General features: G+C 51.9%; 5 protein-coding genes across 5 annotated transcripts; 3 read left to right on the top strand and 2 right to left on the bottom strand.

The window, feature by feature from the left end:
* Positions 1–166: 166 nt before the first annotated feature.
* On the top strand, positions 167–805 carry CTHT_0065120 (uncharacterized protein; the record flags this gene model as incomplete). The annotated part of the gene is made up of 1 exon (XM_006696752.1): positions 167–805. One exon carries the CDS (start codon positions 167–169, stop codon positions 803–805), a length of 639 nt encoding a protein of 212 aa, XP_006696815.1.
* A 786-nt stretch (positions 806–1,591) lies between these two features.
* Positions 1,592–7,434, bottom strand: CTHT_0065110 (uncharacterized protein; the record flags this gene model as incomplete). The annotated part of the gene is made up of 2 exons (XM_006696751.1): positions 1,592–6,933; positions 7,014–7,434. 2 exons carry the CDS (start codon positions 7,432–7,434, stop codon positions 1,592–1,594), a joined length of 5,763 nt encoding a protein of 1,920 aa, XP_006696814.1.
* A 1,943-nt stretch (positions 7,435–9,377) lies between these two features.
* CTHT_0065100 (uncharacterized protein) lies at positions 9,378–12,000 on the top strand (the record flags this gene model as incomplete). Its single annotated transcript, XM_006696750.1, has 2 exons — positions 9,378–10,925; positions 11,023–12,000. 2 exons carry the CDS (start codon positions 9,378–9,380, stop codon positions 11,998–12,000), a joined length of 2,526 nt encoding a protein of 841 aa, XP_006696813.1.
* A 3,765-nt stretch (positions 12,001–15,765) lies between these two features.
* On the bottom strand, positions 15,766–16,518 carry CTHT_0065090 (uncharacterized protein; the record flags this gene model as incomplete). The annotated part of the gene is made up of 3 exons (XM_006696749.1): positions 15,766–15,849; positions 15,904–16,242; positions 16,354–16,518. The coding sequence occupies 3 exons, from the start codon at positions 16,516–16,518 to the stop codon at positions 15,766–15,768; spliced, it is 588 nt and encodes a 195-aa protein (XP_006696812.1).
* A 339-nt stretch (positions 16,519–16,857) lies between these two features.
* On the top strand, positions 16,858–18,607 carry CTHT_0065080 (origin recognition complex subunit 2-like protein; the record flags this gene model as incomplete). The annotated part of the gene is made up of 2 exons (XM_006696748.1): positions 16,858–18,434; positions 18,493–18,607. The coding sequence occupies 2 exons, from the start codon at positions 16,858–16,860 to the stop codon at positions 18,605–18,607; spliced, it is 1,692 nt and encodes a 563-aa protein (XP_006696811.1).
* Positions 18,608–20,452: the final 1,845 nt, after the last annotated feature.

The raw sequence follows: 20,452 nt of genomic DNA, 5'->3' as shown, positions 1-20,452 counted from the left end.
GTTCGATCTCGGCCCACAGCAGGATTTTTATTCTCGAGCTCTCTTCTGCCCGGGTCAACTTTCCCTCGCTTTCTTGCTAACCCGAGTGCAAACACCTGTTATCCTTCGATCACAAACGACCAGTCTCATTCACAATTCTTTGTGATCTCGCCCAACGAAAGGCAAGATGCCAAACCAACAGCGCAACGGTCTTCCCAAGAACAACTCTCACTCCACGTCATCATCCACTGGAGAGGAGCCATTCTACAACCCATGGACTCAATTTTATTGGGCTCTTGACTGGGAAACAAAGGAGGAGCACAACCGAAGGAAGGCCCCTGATGCTGAGAACGCTGCCTCCAAGAAAAGTACCAAAGGACATAAGCAGCGCCGATCCCAGTCAGTTCTCGGTTTACTCAGCTTAGAGGACCCCCCGCGACCGACTTCTCGTCGACTCAACACTCAGTGCACCTCGCCCGGAAGCCAACCTATCAGACAAGTGTCCGACCCCTCTCGTCTCCTTCAGGAAGGCGGATCAAAGCGCCAAAGTCGATTTCATCGCTTCTCCCGGCTGTTCCAGCCAGCCATGACCCGTACCTCGGCCGCACCTCCTGCGTCCATAGTGGACTCGGACACTGCCCCCCTCCTCCAAGGCCAAGTGGCCGATCGGATGGAAGCCGAGTCGAAATCCGACCGAAGCATCCGCACCATCTGGGGGTGGCTCAAGCGAGCGGTCTCTAAGAGCAGTCTCCGTCGGCGTGAAGCCGACGGGAGCCGGACTATTGGGGAGCCCAGTACCGGGCCCAATGGAAGGAGCCAGGCCTAGCAACCCCACATTCCAGCTACAGCCACAGTTCTCCAGCGATCCCGGCTTCGGCATCAAGCAGGCAGCTGTTAGAGAATGGGGCGTCCCCTGTGGCAGCCGATGGAACAGATGAAACCAACAAGCGTTGGTTGGGTCCCTCATCGGATGTTGACGCCGCGGAAGACTCTGAGAATGGCGGTGTCGTCGCTGCGGTCCTCCCATTGGTGGGCGGGCGGCGTCCCCGAAGCATCACCACTCTAAGCGCTAGAGCGAAACATTTGAAAATACTGGGAAGAAGAAAGAAACGGAACAGATTAGTGCCTCGATTGCGATGAAGCAACAGCAGGACAGCACTGACAAGCAGCCGGTCTAGGGTTGGGAAATGGAGGCTTTTGGGGTCAAGTCCGATAACTGAGTTAGGAGCAAGGGAAAGGGGATCGAGGACAGGTTTTGCGAGTTGGACGGTATATTCCGAAGGGTGACAAGATATAGCTTTGTTGGATCTGCTGTGAATGGAATAGGAAATCACGTTGGCTAGTAGATCACGAGTTTAACATACACCTATTTATGCGCCGTGAACACGTTAGGGCTATGGATATGCAATCACAATATTATCCATTATTCCCTACATAACACATGAAATCCCCCACATACATGGTATCATCCCAATAGCCAAACCAAACCAATCCTAAAACTTACCCCAAACCCATCTAGCCACACCAAACCAAACCAGAAACACAATCAACACCCCCTGAAACACTCCGCCAACCGCCTCTGAACCTTCCTCCACCGCCGGCAAAACCACGCCTAGCAGTAATCATCATCGTCATCTCCCCACCCAGAGCCATCATAACCCCCAGAGCTAATCGCAGCACGCCATTTGTCTGCCGATGGGTCGTGCGGCTTTGCTGGGACCGCAGCAGCAGCAGCAGCAGCAGGGGTAGGGGCAGCGGGGGCTCCCTCCTTGGGCGCCGAATTCGAGGTCGACGGTTGCGCTGGCTCTGAAGTGGGCGCCTGGGCTGCTGCAGTTGGGGCAGGCGAGGGGGAGGGAACAGAAGCCGAAGCCGATGCCGATGCAGGCGGAGAGGGACCGAGCGCGGCGGGGGCCTCAGCCGACGCATCCATTGGGTCTGGGGCCGGAGGGACCGCAGCTGGAGTCGGAGCAACAGCCAGCCTAGCCTCCTCGAGGGCCGGCGTTGGGCTGGCAGTCGAAGTCGGCGAGGGCTCAGGGATGGGGGCCGATGTGAGGTTGTTCACAGGGGTAGCAGCAGCTGGGGCCGAGGCCGGGCCTGATGCAGTGCCAGCTGGGGCTGCAGGGAGTGAGGGCCCATTGTTAGTCACTCCGGGCTGTACGTCCTGGAGTTGGGGCTGCATCTGGCGTTGTAGTGTCACTATTTGGGACGGCAATGACATGTGGCCTTGGGCATCTGGAGTGACAACGGGCTGCACAGGCTGGGCTCCTTCATCTCTGAGTCGTTGCTCACTGCCCCTGATCATATCTGCAATTTGCGGCTGCAACACAGTCTGTCCTTGCGCATTCACATAAACACCCTGGACAGTCTGCCCTGAGGGCGAGCTAATCTGGGGCACGGTCTGCAGCGGCTGGCCTTGGGCATCCCTCCAAAACATTTGGTTCGTAGGCGGTCCTATGAGAGGTTGTTGTGTCTGTATAGGCTGGACATGTGACAGGACCCGATAGTGTTGCCCTGCAGAAAGACCCGGCTGGAACTGGATTGGCTGCTGACCCTGTTGCTGAAGAGGCTGCTGCTCAGGAATCGGCTGATGAGGGTTGGGGAGGTGAAGCATTGGAGGCTGTTGGAGCTGAAGTTGAGTTTGCGAGGGCAGCTGCGTGAACTGTCCGAGCTGTTGACCTTGCGCAGGTTGCTGCATTGTCTGGCTTTGTTGCACTGGCTGACTCTGAGCCTGTGATTGCTGCACCTGTCCGCTGATGGAAGCATGCTTATCTTTGTGATCCTTGTGAAGCAGCTTCTTTGTCTTCTTGATGCTTTCACTCCTCCACAGTTTACCAAACCATGACTTTTCTCCCTTCATGGCTGGGCTGGATGGATGACTCTGGCTTTGCTCTTGCAGAGGGTTCTTCTGAGAGAGAGGAGCGGGCTGGGCAGGCTGTGAAGGTTGAGAAGGTTGTGGAGGCTGGGAAGCAGCCCGGTTAACAAACACCTGGCTCCTGCCCTGTTGCGGTGCTGATCCAAAGATGTAGTCAACCTGCGGTGGCGATGCTTGTGAAGGTCCAGAGAGAAGGCCTAAGGGTTGCTGGGCAGGAATTGACGAGAATATAGTGAAGGATTGAGAAGTAGGAAGCGGTGCTGTGGTTGTCTCCAGACGAGGCTGAAAGCTTGAGTTAGTAGGCAGCTGAGCCGCTAAACTTAGCTGCTTGAATGCGTCTGTAATCAAAAGCTGTTGCCGATCTGATCCAACTTGCCCTTGGCCTGCCAACGGAACAACTGGCTGTCCAAGCTGCTGCTGAGATTGGAAGGTCGGATCCTGACCACCTTGATCTGCAGGAGGGGCAATGCCTGGCAGCTCCTGACCAAAGGTCTGCCCTCCGTTCCCAGTCGTAGAGTGCCCATACCCGGGAATTTCAGAGGGATTAACAGGGTGCGAGGCAAGCGGATGGTGACCAGGCCGAATGACATAAGGTTGCACCGTCGAACCGGGCACTGCAGGAGGATTCGTCAGCGAAGACGGCATTGGAGAGACGGCCAAACGGACTCCAGGCTCCTGATCTTGCACCATGTCACTTCCTGGAAGCCTTTGTGCCCGTACGATCTCAGGGCTCTGCGGGTTGCCTTGTTGTTTGATGGTAAAGGAGATTGAAGAAGTCCGCGAGAGGGGACTTGGGCTGCGAGGCTTTGGTTCATTGGAGGGGGCTTGTGCTGGTGGCGGTGGTGACACAACATACCGCGAATCAGGTATGCTCTCTGGCTTGGTGGAAGGAGCAAAATTTTGGGCGGCCCCGTTTGCAGGTGCGGCAGATGTCGCAGGCACATAAGGCTTGAAGGAGCGATGATTGGGCCCGTGGACCGGCGCAAAACCGCTATCTGTCTCAGAGTTCATCTGGAAGCTATGGGACGCCGAGGGAGCATTGCTGCTAGGCTGTGTAGGAGCTAATGAACCCTGGCGAACAGGTGGTTGCGGCGTTTGGTCTATCTGGGCACGAGCCAAAGATGGTGTGGATGGCGGGGACATTGACCGCGCAAAGTATGGAGTACCCGGGGGCTCTAACGGTGCACTATTCCCAGAAGCCAAATAGGAAGAAGATTGGGCTTCGGTAACAACAGCAGCTGGTTGGTTTGAGAGCGGAGGTTGATGAACCGTCTCCTGTTGAACTTGGGAAGTCGGTGCCACTTGAACATCATTCTTGACTTGGAAAGGGTCTGTAGGAGCAGATGCCGTGGTCGGGGACGCGATAAACGCTGTCTGGTACGCAGGGCCCGTGATACTGTACGAAGTTACACTCGGTTCGGACGTAACTGCGGGCCTAGAAGGAGAAGCCACGGTTGGCAAGCTGTTCGTACGTGTGGAGGAGGGAGGGTTGCGATTGATCTTGAGAGGAGCTGGTACATCGGGGCTTGAGGGAGAAACCGGCAGTGAGCTTGTCCGGGGAATGCTGGCATTGCCAGCATCTGGTTCGACGGGCAAGGATGTTCGGGATTCCATGGTGTAAGCAGTGCTTGACAGCATCCGAACTGTTTCCTCGATATCTTTTTGCAGATCCTGATACGGTTTGAAGGCTTGGTAACCTCTCGCCGGGCTCTCGGACTTGGTACTCGGAGGAGTCTGGGCGCCTGGAAGTCGGCCACGCGCAGGTTTGAGAATTGAAGGAGCATGGGCAAGATTGCGTGATGACTCTTCATTGGCCGGCGTTTGTGGACTAGAATCTCTGTTCTCAGGCGCGGTTGGGACGTTGATTTGCCACCCATGGGCCGGTTTGAGGATTGACGGAGCGTGGGCTAGGTCTACGGAGGGTTTCTCGGTAGTGTTCTCTTTGCGTTCCGGAACAGACTGGGCTTGAACATGGAGACCACGGGCTGGCTTCAAGATAGACGGAACATGAGTAAAGTCCGCTGAAGGTGCCTGTGGCTCGACAGTTGGGGGATTTGGGGCGTTTTGGCCGCTATTAGCAGCTCCTGAAGTTTGAGCCGGAGGGGTACTGAATGGTCTCAATGGAGCTGGAACTCGTGCTGCCCAGGCTGGCGAGGCACCTGAATTGGGCTGAAACGGCTTGAACTGACCAGGAGACTGAGATCTCCAAGGCTGTAGACCTCCTAGTGAATGCCGGTTATTGCCAGGGACGGGAGCTTGATGGCGGGGGGGGGCAATCATTGAGAACCTATTGATAGCAGGAACAGGCGCCCCAGATGTCTGCTGCCCAGGGTAATAAGGCATATACTTGTCTTCCCACCTTGATGATTGCGATTGCGAGTGAGTATCGAAGACCGGCTGGGGAGGATTACTTTGCTTGGCAGGCTGAAGTGTGTGTCCAACAAGTTGCTGAACACCTTGAAGTGTTTGCCGGCGTGCTGTCTGGGCTTGCGCGGAGTGATCAGGTATTGAAGCCTTGCTCCCCGTTCCAACCTTTGTACGAACAGGTGCTGCATCAGCCGGAAGCTCAACAGGCTCGAAATTTATGACATGCACATATCCAGGCCGTTGTGGTCCATCACCGGGCAGCTCAGCTGGCAGTGCAACAAGCTCAGCATTGCACTGAGCCGTTTCTTCGGTCGGAAGTTCGTGAATGACGGTTCCGGGCACTTCTACAGGCATGGGGACTTCATGGTGCGTTCCGTGAAGCGACTCAGCCACCGTTTGTGGCGGCGCGACGCCTTGAGTCGCATTTTGGGTTGAAACACCAAGGACTGGGTTACTATCGAGTTCAGGAATGGCAGCTAGCTGAGTGTTGGCTCCGTGAGGACTCGTGTCGGGCCTATGGACATGAGGAGCCACCGAGTGAAAGGAAGCGATTGAGAAACTTATGGATTGCGAAGGGGACGGACTGAGGGATGGAAATGCGGGAGAGGTTGAAACTTCGGAGATAGGGGCCGCAGACAAGCCTGGAGACGAAGGTCCCTGGGGCTTAGCTGATGGCTGTGAAGTGCCGGGGCCTGCTGCGACTGTGGTAGCATTAGACACGGAGGGCCAATCGAAGCTAGTGACCGCAGACCCAGTGGCTACTGGGGGAGTAGATGTTTGTGCAGGCTGGCCGATGTGGGGTTCGGTGCTAGATGTCGTTGAGGGAGCTGTAGCTGGAAGAGCAACAGACGTCCATTCTTCGCTAGTGATAACAACCCCTGTAGAAGCCGCCGGCGCAGAAGTAACTGGGGGTTGAGCAGCTGGCGCCGCAGGAGTCGACGAAGCTTGAGTTGGTGCAACAGAACTACTAGCGGGGCCCCAGTCTGCTGCGTTAATTGTAAACGCTGTCGGCGCCGATGGTGGCTTAGGAGGAAAAGGCTCAGCATTAGTAACAGCTGCGGCTGCAGTGGAAGCTTGGCCTGACCCCGTTGCTGTGATTGTAACTTCTGTGGCTGCCGCAGCAGGTTGTGGAGCAGCAGGTGCTGAGGTATTTGAAGTAGTCGTTGAGGTTGCAAGCGCTGTGCTTACACTGACTTCAGCACCCCAGTCAAAGTTGGTAATGGTAAACCCTGTTGGCGCTGCTGAGGGCTGCGAGGTAGCTGGCGTGGGCGCAGAGGTCGGGCATGATGTAGCAGACTGTGTGGGCGCTGGAGCACCCGATCCTGTATTCGAAGCCACATCAATAATTTCAGACGAGGAGATCATGAAGTCTGTTGCTGTGGCCGGGGGTTGCGGTGCTGCGGGTGCAGCAGGAGCAGATGTAGTTGAGGTTGTGGGTGCTGTCGTGCTGGTCACAGGACCCCAGTCGATGTTGTCAATAGTAAAGTCTGTGAGCGCCGAGGTAGGCTGAGTTGCCGGAGGAGCAGAGGAAGTCGTGGGACACGAAGAAGCGGGATGGGCAGAAGACTGGCTCGTAGTTACTGTCGTGACCTCTACTGAGGCTGCAACCTCTACAGAGAGGTCGATTGCAAACCCAGTCGCAACCGGTTGCGACGAAGATGTCGTTGGTGCTGCGGAAGATTCGGGTGCCGCTACACCCGAGGAAGGCTGACTAACTGTAAAAAACCGTGAGATGAATGTTCTTTTGGTTCCATTGATGTTTCTTTGTTTCTTCCTAAGATACCAGGTAACACACCTTCGCTCCCAGCCGGCTGGGACGTAATTTTATCTTGAGTAGGCTTTTGGTCTTCACTATCCTGAGTCGCAGCATTCTGTGGAGGTTTCTCGTTTTCCTCCAAATTGGTCGGGTCAGCATACACGCCAGGGCCCATGTACATGAGCTCGTCAGGCCGAAACCATGAGTCATCATCCGTCGAGGGCATGTAAACCGCGGAGAGACGTTGGCTGCCACTCGATGTAGTCTTACGGACTTGCTTCTTGCTCTCGAGCATGTCCTCGGGCGGGATCACAGGATCATCGTTCGGAACGTACTCGGGGAACTCGTCCCCGGGCTTCGGGAAGGTGTATTGTACATGGCCTGTGGGCAGATAGGTATAGTACCAACGCTGCAGTTTATCGTCGTAGCCCCATTCCCAACCCTCAGGTAGGCCCGACATATTGGTGGTTCACAGGAGGAGAATGTGGGATGTCGAGGGTCACGAGGTCGCGCAAGGCACCTTAGGGTCGCTGATTATGACTCGTACCTTATAAGACAAAGACAAACTGAGGTGGTATGAGAGGTTGCGCGATAGGCGACTCTGGAGTGATGTAAGTCGATTAGGAGCCTTGTCCGTGGTCGCGATCAGTGTCTGAGATTGAAGCGGGGCACGCAACCCTATACACTAGAAGCGCGACAGCAAAGGAAAGCGTCGGGTTCTGGCGAATGGCGATTGATCCAGGACCAGCCATCGCATGCGACGGCATTCAGAACAAAAAAGCTATCTTGGATTGGTGCCAGATATTATTTGTCGGGAAGAGTGAGAGTGGGAAGAGGCTGAGAAGGTCGAGGCGTAAGGAACGGGTCAATGAAAGACCGTGTGCCAGCTGGAGAACTCTTTCCCAGCTCCTCGCAAAGCCAAGACGGGGTGAGCCATCAGCGCCTCGATAAGACGATGTGGTGCTGCGCGTTCCTTTCCCCAGACAGTGCGGCTGAGGTCTGAGATAACTTTTAAGGTCTGGTCGCAGGCGGCTGCCCAATCGACGCGCTCGTTGTGATGGTGCAGCTGCATGCGTTGCCCTTGGGCTGTGGGACGAGAATCGGGACGCCCAACAATAGGACTCCATCCTTCAGGGTATCATTCAACACAGGGGGCTGGAGGACATTGCAAAGGTTACCCTATATGGCACCCCTAAGATTCTGATCGCTGGAAGAGAGCCGCATGCTATTTGATGGTAAAGCTACCGGGATGAAAGGACTTGAAAGCTGATGGAGATGGGTCGGGGTGACCAGCGGGTATGACTTTAATGGCGCTCTTAATTCCGCAGTAGAGTTAAAGCTTCTACTTCCAAGGTGAGCAACTTTATTCTGGAACAAGCAGAGAATATCACCAGTTATTCCACTTTTAGAATCATTTGCGGAATAGAGGCATAATGTTCAAGCTCAACTCAGGTGAAGACTCAAGCTAATGCTGGGAAGAAAAGCGTGAGTTTGAGCATGATCCCGCACCAGGACCCTGACTGGCTTGGCTCCCGGAAAGCAAAGGGTGGAAAACTTCCTCCGTGGACAGAAGGCTTGGCGCCAAGACCAATGACGTCAGTGAAATTTTGGTCACGAAACTTCCCAAAGCTCCGCTCTCAGCTGCTGACTTTTGATCTAATCTATCACATTTGTCATCACCCTCGCACCGACTACCTGACACACCTTGAGGGGATTCCAAATCGTAAGTAAAGTTCCGAAATCACAGCTCTCATATTTGTTCGACACCATGTGAAAACGGTCAGCGGCTGTGGGGACCAACGCAATCAACTACGGCTACGCGCGTCGTGTAGTGCAACCTTGGCTTGGGAAGCCTGACGACTAGTCGCCCGTCTTTAAAATGGACGACTGGTATTCCGATGATGAATTTTGCCACACGGATCAACACAATGGAACCGTCTTCAATTGAAAGCTTGATGCCCCGAGCGCCCAAGCAACCACGGGACCCTACTACAACCACCTGAGGGTGCGAAGAGCACAAATATTGTTGAAGCGACCACATGATGGCTTCTCTTGAGGCACACGAGGATTCGAGCGTCGTTGAAATTAGATGAGTAACAAGTTATTATCGCTCTCAACTTAGATGGATCTATCAATGCAGCCACTGCTAGGTCAGACACAGGCCATGATCCATCACTATTAAGCAGCGCTTCCCTGTCTGTGGATCATAATGCCGATCGCTCTGCGAGGAATTTGGATGAAAATCCAAAACCAGGGACACGGAAAGCGCCCGGGTTTCAAGTCGGTGGAGCGCCGTTTTGTCCCAGACTTGAGGACTAACAACGGTTTTCTCTGACTCTTAAGGCAAATCGTGCATGCATATCATCCCTCGCTATTCGATGAGTACGTTCTTCCCAACAAAGAATGGCTTCGACAGGAGACACGGCCCCTGCAAATGCCAAACAAACCTTACATATCCAACAGCCTTCCGTCTCTGACTCACCCGATGCCGAGCCTTCCGAAAAGAAGGTTGACCAGGAGCATCTGGCTCCGGAATCGGTGTCCCTATTGAGCGAGAGTTCACAGGAATCGAGGGAGGAAGCGAACCGGCTCTACGACGACCTCGAAGTGCTCCGGGCCGAGCGTGTTGTCTCCCATCAGCACCGAACTGAAGCCCGAGACCGTTCCAAGAACCGGAGCCGGACCGAGCAGATTGAAGATACATTCAACAGGGCGGCCACATCCAGCTCGTCCGTGCCGAGCACTCCTCCAAAGTCCACTTGGCTCACGCGACTCTGGAAGTCGGTTAAAAAGTTTCCTAGGGTGCTGCGCTATGTTGTCTACGCTATCCCTCCCGGCGTGGTTATTCTGGTCCCCATATTTCTGGATCTTTTTGCCTATAATCGTCAGGCTAGACCGGTTGGCGGCCCTGGAGGAGTCCGACTGCTCTGGTTTGGCATCTGGCTTGAAGTCGTTTGGCTCACACTATGGGCCTCACGGTTGATCACTGCGCTGCTTCCTTACATCATGGCCTTTGTCGCCGACACAGTTGGCTCAGCAAATCATAAGAAGTGGAGGGATATTGGAAAGCAGCTAGAGTTGCCCACTTCTCTCTTCATTTGGTTGCTCACAGTGTTGGTCTCATATCACCCCATCCTTGATGACCACCGGGTATGGAAGGATGGGGAGAAGGATACCGAAAAGCGGACTATTTTATGGCTTACTATTGTCTGGAAGATCATCATCGCCTTTTTCGTCCTTGTGACGCTCAATCTTGTCGAGAAGATCCTGATCAAATGGATCGCAAGCTCTTTTCATCTCCGGACATACTCACATCGCATCCGCGAGAACCAGATGCAAGTCGAGTTTTTGGTCACGCTTTACACCTACGCCAAAGCCAAGCTTACTGAAAAAGATTCGGTCTGGGATAACACCAACGCGGGTCACGTCTCCATCAAGCCTCCCTCCACAATGAAGACAATCCAAGAAAATGCCCGACACGTCATGCACAAGGTTGGAAACGCTGCTTCTCGAGTTGCGGGTGACTTTACAGGCCGTCGTCATCTTAAAGGCAACCACCCACGAAAGGTTGTGTTAGAGTTGCTTCGGAACACGGAGTCCAGCTACACGCTTGCTAGGGTGTTTTACCGGACATTTGTCCAGCCGGGCAGGACGACTATCACAGTCGAGGATCTGTACCCGGCTTTTGCCACCCAGGAGGATTCCGAGACTTGCTTTGGTGTCTTTGACAAGGACTTGAATGGCGACATATCGATGGAGGAGCTCGAGATGGTGTGCAACGAGATACATCTCGAGAAGAAGGCCATTGCCGCATCACTGAAGGATCTGGACTCGGTTATCAAGAAGCTTGATGAAGTCTTTATGTTTCTCATCGTCGTCATTGTTATTATTGTCTTCATCAGCATCATCTCCAACTCGGCTGCTGCAGCTCTCACCTCAACTGGGACTTTCGTACTCGGGTTGTCCTGGTTGCTACAAGCCACAGCCCAAGAATTTCTCCAGGTAAGCCTTTCTCTACCATTCGTCATAACCTCTACTAACCGCCCAGTCTATAATCTTCGTCTTTGTCAAACACCCCTTCGATGTAGGCGACCGCGTCACCATCTACGGCAACACCGGCTCTATGATGCGCGGCGACGACTACTACGTTGTCGAGGTCTCCCTGCTGTACACCGAGTTCAAGAAGATGCAAGGCCACGTCGTGCAAGCCCCCAACTCCATCCTCAACAACCTTTTTATTCTCAACCAGCGCCGCAGCCAAGGCCTGGCCGACCCAATCCCCCTCAAGCTCCGCTTCGGCACGACCGAGGCCCAGATTGAGGAGCTCAAGGCCCGCATGGTCGAGTTCTGTCTACAGAATAAGCGTGATTATGCGCCAAAGATTATTACAGAGGTGCAGACCATCGACGAGGTCAGCAGCATCACAGTCAACTTCGTTTATTTTCATAAAAGCAACTACCAGAATGAGCTGCTTCGCTTAACTAGACATAACCGGTTTGCGTGCGAACTCATGCGCAACATGAAAGATATGGGTCTCGAAACACCAAAAGTTGTCCAACCGGGCGGTATGCGCGACATGCCGCTTTACTGGGCGCAGGTACCGCCGCCGGCACCAGCTATGCATGATTGCTCTTCCCAGTCGCCGTCGGAGATGTTTGGCACGTTCCTCGGCACTGCAGGGTGCGGCCCGTCCCGCAGACGAGGCAGCCGTGCCGCGGTGGTGGAAGCGGGGATTGACTATCAGGATGTGTATCACAGCCGGAAGAAGGAGTGTGGGATGACGAGGTTACCGTCGATACGGCAGGCGCTGAGGGATGAGGAAGAGGAGGAGGATGGGGAGAGGCATGAGGGACCAAGGAGATATCTTGCGGCTGGATATGAGGAGCCGCAGAAGCATATGGAGAAGAGGTATAGTATTGATAGCTTGTCGTCGGGGACGACGCAAACGCAGAGGAGAAGAATGATGTGGCCGAGGAGGAGTGCCAGTCGGGGAGGGAATCAGGGGTCGATTAGCAATGCTGTGTAAAGGGGTAGGATGGCAGCGCTTGATACTTTTTTTGGATATCAACAAATTCTTTTTGGATACATGTCTCGAGAGATAGGCTAAGACAACAGGATTGGGCCTTAAGCATTTCCACAATCCAGACAAGTTCATCCCCGAACGGTGGCTGGGTGACCCCGGGTACGCGAATGATGTTCGCAGCGCAGCGCAGGCTTTCTCTTATGGCCCGCGCAACTGCGTTGGGAAGCCGTAGGTGCTGTTCTTTACCCCTCAGTTTCCAAGGTGGCTGGTTATAGTGGCTGACTACTATTGATGTAGGATGGCATATGCCCAAAATCGTCTTATCCTTGCCCGGTTGTTCTGGAAGTTTGGCCTTGAGCTGATGCCGGAAGGTCAGAGTTGGTGGGATGACCTGAAGTATTATACGCTTTGGCATGAAGGATCTATGTTGAAGCTCAAGCCAGTGGTGAGAAACTAGGAGACGTGACAACTTGGAAACCGTACACTGTGTATATCAACCATGGAAGTATGTACCCGAAGTTATCCCGGAGAATCTTCTCCGAAGTAAATTTATTTTTGCGACGGCATTCGAAAGATATAACACAGATTGTTTCCTTTGGGGAAGCGAGACCGATAACCTCTGAACTATGTGGCAGTGCAAGCTTCGTGAGGTTGGAAAATGGCTATCCAGGACCTGGAGTTAGGTCGTTGGATCCGAGTTCCAGATTTTGCAAAGTCCTGAACATGAAAAGCAGGGAGGGGCCCATTGAACCCAATCCGTTACGGCATTATCTGCTTCCCGGTCACATGCGCTGACAGGCACACCGTAAGTTTTGGGGCGGTTTAGCTTGAGGCTGTGCTCTTGGGGTCGCATTGAAACCGTTGGATGAGCTTGTCCGAACAGGATGACAATAAACCGGAGGGAGGAAAGGGTACCCGAGGGTCTAGGATTCGAGCAGGAAATCTGTGTGCTTGAATGTCAGTGATCTCCTGCTTCTGCTGGGATATGTCTCTGGTATCTCTTATCTCGGACTTACGAAATGTTACATTAAAGATGGGCTTCACTGATCCGATTTGAGAGGTAGGACTACTTGCTCAAGATGTAGGTAGGATCTTATTGATAGGGTGAGTTTGTGTAAGTTCAACCTCCAACAGCTAACGGTGTATCTCATTGAGAGGAACATATATTTTCCACTGAATGGCTCTAAGATATCTAGTTTCGATGGTCTGAACAAGCGAAGAAGGTATATGGGCAATAAGCTGAACCGTATTAATTCACTGTGAGAACTTCGGGAAAGAATCCACACCCATCACACACGGATGTCCTATAATCCTCAACCGTTGCTGGCCAATCATGACCAAGTAGTGATCGAATGACACAGGGTTAGAATTGGAAGCAGAAAAAACAAAAGGGCTGTGTCATCATACAAGAATCTGAAAGGTCAGGGACGAAGAACTTGCGTTGCCCCGCAGCAGCGTCCAGCAACCCAGCAAGTCGTCGGAGCCAAGCGACAACCTCCTCGTACTTTTTGGCGAGGCTTCTTCGAGATGTTGATTGGAACTACCCTTGAGGGCCGCACGCGCAAGAATTTCTGCCTTGCATCCAGGGTAAGTCCCGCGAACCCCGCAGCGTTTCACAGTTAAGTGCACTGCCAGACAGCCCTCGAAAACCTCTTCAACCGTCCAATGGCTCTTCACAATCAACCTTCAGGTTCTGGCTCGCTGGTTTCTGGCATTTATTGACACCAAAGTAAGTGGAGCGAGCCAGGACCACTAAATGGCACGCATGGAGGGCGTGGGTGATGGCTGAGGCGTGGGATTGAGGACGCGGGAGCACCATATCCTCCTCCAACAACAACAACAACCAAAAAATAAAGACGGCGTCCAACACAGTCCAGAACTCACCGTAAGTCTTGCGGTCTTGCCTGCTTTTAGCGGGCAACCAACGATACTGCGTCCAAGACTCCAATCCAGAACACTAACATGAAGTATATAAGCACTATGACTTCTCGTCTAGGATCCCCTAGGAGACCAAAGCTTCAAATCACTGCCGTCAATGGTTCTTTGGACTGTTCGTCGTGGCAGCGATCTCCGTTTTAAAACCTACGGCTCCACACCCGGCATGCAGAATTGTATTTCTCTCGACTCATGTCGCAAGAAGTACGGGATAGAGCCGAACTGCACAATTCGCGTGTCCGGCGATTGGAACAACCCCAGTATCCTTTCCATCAGCGACGTGTTAAGGGAGAATTCCCTGCGGATGCCGACGTGGCTGGCATTGGTGTAAGTGGTTGATAGCTCGTCTTCTAGATAGACTAACATCAGTCTCGAGTTTGGCTAACGACATATGACTAGGTTGTCTTGTCACTCACTGTTGTTACTGCCCTTGCAGTCTTTCTGACAGTTGCTCATCTTGTCTATAGAAGACTCAAACACGCGCAAAAATCCCCGCGGTCTGAGTATGTGTTGAGTCACTTGCATTGACAACAAATTGAACCTACCTGATCAGTATCAGCTCGACCAAAGAGCAGGAGCATGTCCTCGCAGTGATCGATATGATCGAGTCCCTAATACTGAATTGTAGCGACCAATTGATCGTCACAGGTGCGGCCTACGCAGTCGCTCTCCGGTTCTCTAAGGGTTGTGAGATCTCGAGCTATCATTATCACATTGTCTCCGGTCTGTTGGAAATGAGTCTGTTCAGTCATATGATGGCAGTTTTCGTCTGTCGGCGAATGTACTGAAGACGGCTCTCTGGGACTTTTGAGGCTCACGATGTCCCTATTCCTCTTCGTTGTGATCGGGTCGATGAACTATCTGCCACACAGCAATCTCGGTATGTCTGAGTTCACTTTGCATCCTGGGCAGCAGCTGGCAAAAGATAACGCAACAGACTTATTGGCTCTCCCCTCGTATACCGTCCGGCTGCTGCCCGCTACTTGCAGCTTATCCGGAATTTTTGTCGAAGGGTTCGACTACAGACTTGACTTCGACGCTGCGAACACAAGTGAAGCTTATGATATCGATGCGACATGGATTCTTGCAGGTCCTTTTGGGCTACAGTTGCTTTTGGTGATACCATTAGGCATTTTCCTCGTCAGTGCATTTGTCAGAAGTTCCAGCTGTGGCCTTTCAACTTATCTTATTTCCGAGAGTGAAGACATATTGCTTATTGAGTGGATTATTGGCGGAATTGTGCTGTTCTTTTTGATATGGATGCCCATCATGATCTTGGACATGTTTGAGCTCCGCAAAGAGATTCAAGACTCTAGATGGTAGGTCTCCTAGCTGTACTGTTTTTGCCATCATAACAGACGTAGGATGGAAACAAGCCCGCAGGGGCCAAATCTTGAAGACGAGGCGGCTACTTTTGGTCATCTGCCACCCTTGTTTTTCATGACCGTGACTGTGTTCAACATGGGTAGATTGGTAACTGGTATGTCTCCCCATTTTTGTATTTTGGATCTCTTATTTCATTCTTTATTTTATTTTTACTTTCTATTTTTATTTGTATTATTATTTCCATGCATAATTTGATCTTGTGCTGACCGAATTTGTTTAGGTTTTGTCTGATCAAAATATGGTCAGCAGGAAGGACTATAATCGCAATATCTTGAGGCACGGGAGAGCAAAGCAAGTACCTAGACAGCCACAACCATCTGAGATTAAAGATGGATTCACGCCATTGGGATAGACACTGGCTAGGAGATACAAGAGACAGTCAGGATACCCATATGCGGAGGATAGTGTAGCGGACGCCATAAAGCAAGTTTTGTCATTCTGAAGCTTTCAATCAAATGGGCTTGAGGGGTCTGTGGAGGCATAACCACGGGAGAGCAGCCAGGGAGCAAGCTTTCTCTCTACCCTCGCAAACTGTATGCAAAGTTAGTGAATAGACCCCGAGTAACTGCTGAATGTGATGCTTACGATGCTTTTTTGTTGTAACGGAACAACGCCATCCTTAACCCAAATGCCCCAACTGCCCATCATGTTGGCCAGCATCATGTCGGTAAATAGGCGGTCGCCGACAACAGCAATCTGATGAGGCCCAGTAACGCCAGTCTCAGGGTGCTGCTGGAAGTAGGCCAGGATTTCATCACCACAGCCAGGCTTCTTCACCGAATGAGGGAGGACATGGATGCCAGTAGCTTTTTCGACGGCAGCAGCAAGAGAGCCATCCCGGTCGTAGCTGGTAGCGCCAGCTGTGTTGGACACTATGAGAAGACAGCGACCAGGATAAGCAGCGCGCAAGACTTCAAAACGGTGCTTCTCGGGTCAGCATTTGACAGTGAACGGAGATCTTGTGTGAGATACCTGGTACGGCCCATAGACAGAGTTCTCTTCAGGATAAGAAAAACAGTCGTCCTTATCTAATACAATTGCTCTGATATCGACGGACTTTTCCCTTGCTGAAAACGCCTTGTTTAGGGGAATAGGCAGGTCATCAAAAGTTGCTACTGTCGCATGAGGGAGACAAAGTGATGGCTTCGCCAATAGCCGGAAAATGTTGAGGGAAGCCGACAAGTTCAGATTCAAGCTCATTTTGCAAAACCAGATCTGCTTCGAGCAATTCCAGTAACGAACAAAAAGTAAAGTTAGAAGCGATTGTAAACTGTCGGACAGATCCGTATAGAACAAAGAATCGAATTTGAGTCTTTGGCAGGAACACGAATGGTGAAATCTGAGTGGCTATGTCAACCCTGAAACTAGGGTTATGCACAGACACAAGTTCAACTACCTACCAGGCCCGACGCGTCCGTCGTCGCCAAGCGCGTTTCTATTAACCAGCGCCGAACTTTAGGGACCAGGACACTTCTCCGTTGCAACTTCATCATGAAACCATCTGGTCCCAAATTTTTTACCAAGCATAGGTAATAAGCAATGGTGCGAAGGAAAATTACAGGCGCTGTTGATGCGCTAGCACCACGGACCGACCATAAGTGCGAACGAGCAGTCGATCCCTACGATGTGCCCGACGACAACGCAGCCATAAAGAAGCGGCGACGGACCGCTAACGTCGATTTGAATGCCCAGAGCCCCATAATTAACGACGATGAGGTGGAAAATGACGAAAATGTACCTCAGCCAGAGTTAGAACCGACCCCTAGGAAGCGAAGGGGTCGACCACCCAAAGCTGCTCCAACAGTGACAAACGGTCAAGCCACGACTCATTCAGCGCAACGACAACGAACAGTGCAAGCAGTGACCCCGATAAAATCCAACGGCGTCGATACACCTAGTAGGCGGAGCATTGCCGACAGGTCGGCTCGCAAGAAGAGTGCTCGGGCGCTCATTGAGCGGGTTATGGGGGACGCAGTCAGCGACGACGAGCTTGAGGACAGGGATATTGCGCGGGAGATATACGAATCCAGCGAAGAGGAGCAGGAAGAAGAGGATGACGAGGAGCAGGAACAGGAGGAGGAGCAGGAGCCAGCAACGCCCTCAAATCGAGGGAGACCTGGGCGAAAGCCCAGGGCCCGAGCTCGAAAACGCTCCCCAACACCTCCGCGCGACCTCCCTCCCCACGAGCAATACTTCTACCAAAACAAGCCTGGGTTGACCAAGACATCGTCTAACACCCTCTCCTCGCTCAAGCTCCTCACCCACGAAGAATACTTCTCTCTCCTACCCAAGCTCAAAGACTCGCATGCAGCAGATGTTGACTTCCTACACTCCCTCCATGCTGAATCTTTCCCCCAGTGGGCCTTCGAGATGTCCCAGGGGTTTACACTATGCCTCTATGGTTACGGCTCTAAGCGTCGGCTCCTCCACAACTTTGCCTGTTACCTTAACTCTAATTATCCCAGCCCGAATCATCGTATTGTCATAATAAACGGCTACGTACGCACCCTCACAGCCCGCGATATCCTCACTACCCTCTTATCAGCACTCTCCCCAAACCCAGACTCAACCTCCGACCTCACCCCAACAATCTCAGCTCTCCTAAGCCAACTCTCCTCAACCCCCCTAACCCTAACCTTACTCATAAACTCCGTCGACTCCCCCTCCCTCCGAAAATCTGCCCTCCAATTCCTCTTCTGCACACTAGCTTGTCACCACTCACACAAAATTCGTCTCGCCCTCGCAGCCGACACACCCGATTTTTTCTTCCTCTGGGACGCCTCGGCCCGGGCCCAACTCAACCTTGCCTTCCACGACGCCACGACCTTTGCTCCCCGTGCACCCTGTGAGATCGACGTTGTCGACGAGGTGCACGAGCTCCTTGGTCGGAAGGCGAGACGCGTGGGGGGGAAAGAGGGTGTCATCTTCGTGCTGCGAAGTTTGCCCGAGAACGCGAGGAGTTTGTTTCGGTTGCTGGTCGGCGAGGTGTTGGTCGCTATGGAGGATGAGAGTAAGAATGGGGAAGAGGCTGCTGTGGAGTATCGGATGGTGTATCAGAAGGCTGTAGAAGAGTTCATTTGCAGTTCGGAGATGGCATTTAGGACTTTGTTGAAAGAGTATGTCACTCACTTTGTTGCAGCCTTGTTTTCGATACGTTTGGCTGACATAGGGCAGATTTCATGATCACCAGATCATTGCTAGTCACAAAGATGCTATTGGCACCGAGTTGCTAAGCCTCCCCTTTAGGAAGGAGGAGCTTGAGTCGATTCTTGAGGAGCTTACTGCATGATCATTTGTTTAGTTAAGCATGTCATGAACCAGAATACTATCGACCAGACAAGAGATGGATGTGCATGGTTCTTCGGCTTCTCCGCTTATACCTGGCTTGGTATGTGATAACGTATTAGTGACTCAGTATGTGTTGAGGCTCAGCAGTTGTACTCATGTTTTATTTCTCTATACAACGGACCTCCTAAACCAGCATGGCAAAACAACCCGAAGCCTGCTTGGGCAGGCTTCCAAGTGGCATGACAAGGGATTCGTTAGTCACATGATCATAGCCAACCGCAAGCCACTCGATGAGGTATTCAAGCGTTAATCAGGTACTATATCGTACCATGTTTCTCTGAAAGGCTGTGACCTCCATCGCTTGGACTTATGGCATAGCTACATTTTCCAGGTTGGCTTGAGGAAGTGACTTAGAATTCGGACACAGCCCTTTGTCCTGTTTTAGGTCCCCGTTACCTCATCTCCATGATCAAAGCTTGACCTAAGATATATCATCTTCCCTATTTTCCAAGATTTGGCAGTTCAGCAAATTAGGAACACATGGTGCAACATGCTATCACTGCTAAACTGAAGAAGAGTCAACCAGCATCAAGGTACAATGCTGCTTTTGCAAAAATGTGTATCCGAAAGGTTTAAGGAGGTCCATCAAAGCCCAAAGATTGATGAGCAATCGGCTTCGAGCCATGTAATCGAACCATGTAGATGACTAACCACGATGTTCTGCTTGATATTTGAGTATCTGTGAAAAGCTAACACTGGCAACGCTAGCATCATCTTGTCCACGGCTTAGGCGAGTACCCAAGAAAAAAATATGGAGAAGCGGGATGGCTCAAGGAAAGTGTTCTGGCGCCAGGAATTACTGCTATTAGACTTCCCATGGTTAAGGTGTGGACGTATGGCTACAACGCAACGCCGGCTGGACTTTTTCTTAATTTAAGCAGTCAGCCATCCCTATTCCAGCATTGCAATAGATTTACAGAAGAGCTTGATCATGCTTTCAGTAAACTTTCATTGATAAGTTCATCTCAAGCCTAATAGGGTGTTGTCATAGCCCCATGAACTCTTCCATTGTACTCAACAGCTAACAAGGAGAAGAATGACTCCAGACTTCCAACTATCTTCGTAAAACGCAGCCTAGGAGGCATTATTGCCAAAGAAGTACGGATATGTCGACTACCAATTGTTACATATTGCTAAAAGGTCTATCCCTAACAGGCAATGCAGCGATCAGAAGTCCTCTTTAAAGCAAATCTCATGGTTAGGTGCATCTTCTTTCGCACCCCACATCGCGGAAGCGAGAGGGCAATAGGGAGTTAATCTCAAGTTTGCTGTTTCCCCAGTGATTAAGCTCAACTATAAACTTATCAGTGCATTGCAAGTGGACAGTTGAATTCCGGATTACATCATGTCAATTCTTCAAAGTTTGTACGCAACCATAACATGTTACACACATTCGTGAAGGATGACCAATTCCTGAAATGAGCAACAAAGTGGGTGAACTGAGTGTTCTTGATTCACCTCTCCAGGCCATTGGGGTATCAAGTTGTTGATTGCATACTACGGATGTAGATTGTGAACAACTCAGCCAAATTTAGATTACCAGAAGAGACTGCCCAATATATGGATTCTGACCTAGGTAGGGACATGGTCAGATGCGTTAACAGGGACTAAAACCGGTGTGAAAACATTCGCAATATATCGTCGACATGGTTCTGCCTCATGGCCCAGGAACGGACCCAGGCAGCCAGTCCAGCCGAGATCGATGATCAAGCTCTTACCTTTTCCGACGACTGATTCTGACTTTGACTTCGAGCTCAGCTCTGGGAAAGAACAGAGCCCGGGCCCA

The sequence above is a fragment of the Thermochaetoides thermophila genome, assembly GCF_000221225.1.
Source record: "Thermochaetoides thermophila DSM 1495 unplaced genomic scaffold scf7180000011822, whole genome shotgun sequence".
Classification (NCBI taxonomy): Eukaryota; Fungi; Ascomycota; class Sordariomycetes; order Sordariales; family Chaetomiaceae; genus Thermochaetoides; species Thermochaetoides thermophila.
This window is presented reverse-complemented; position numbering and strand designations above follow the sequence as displayed.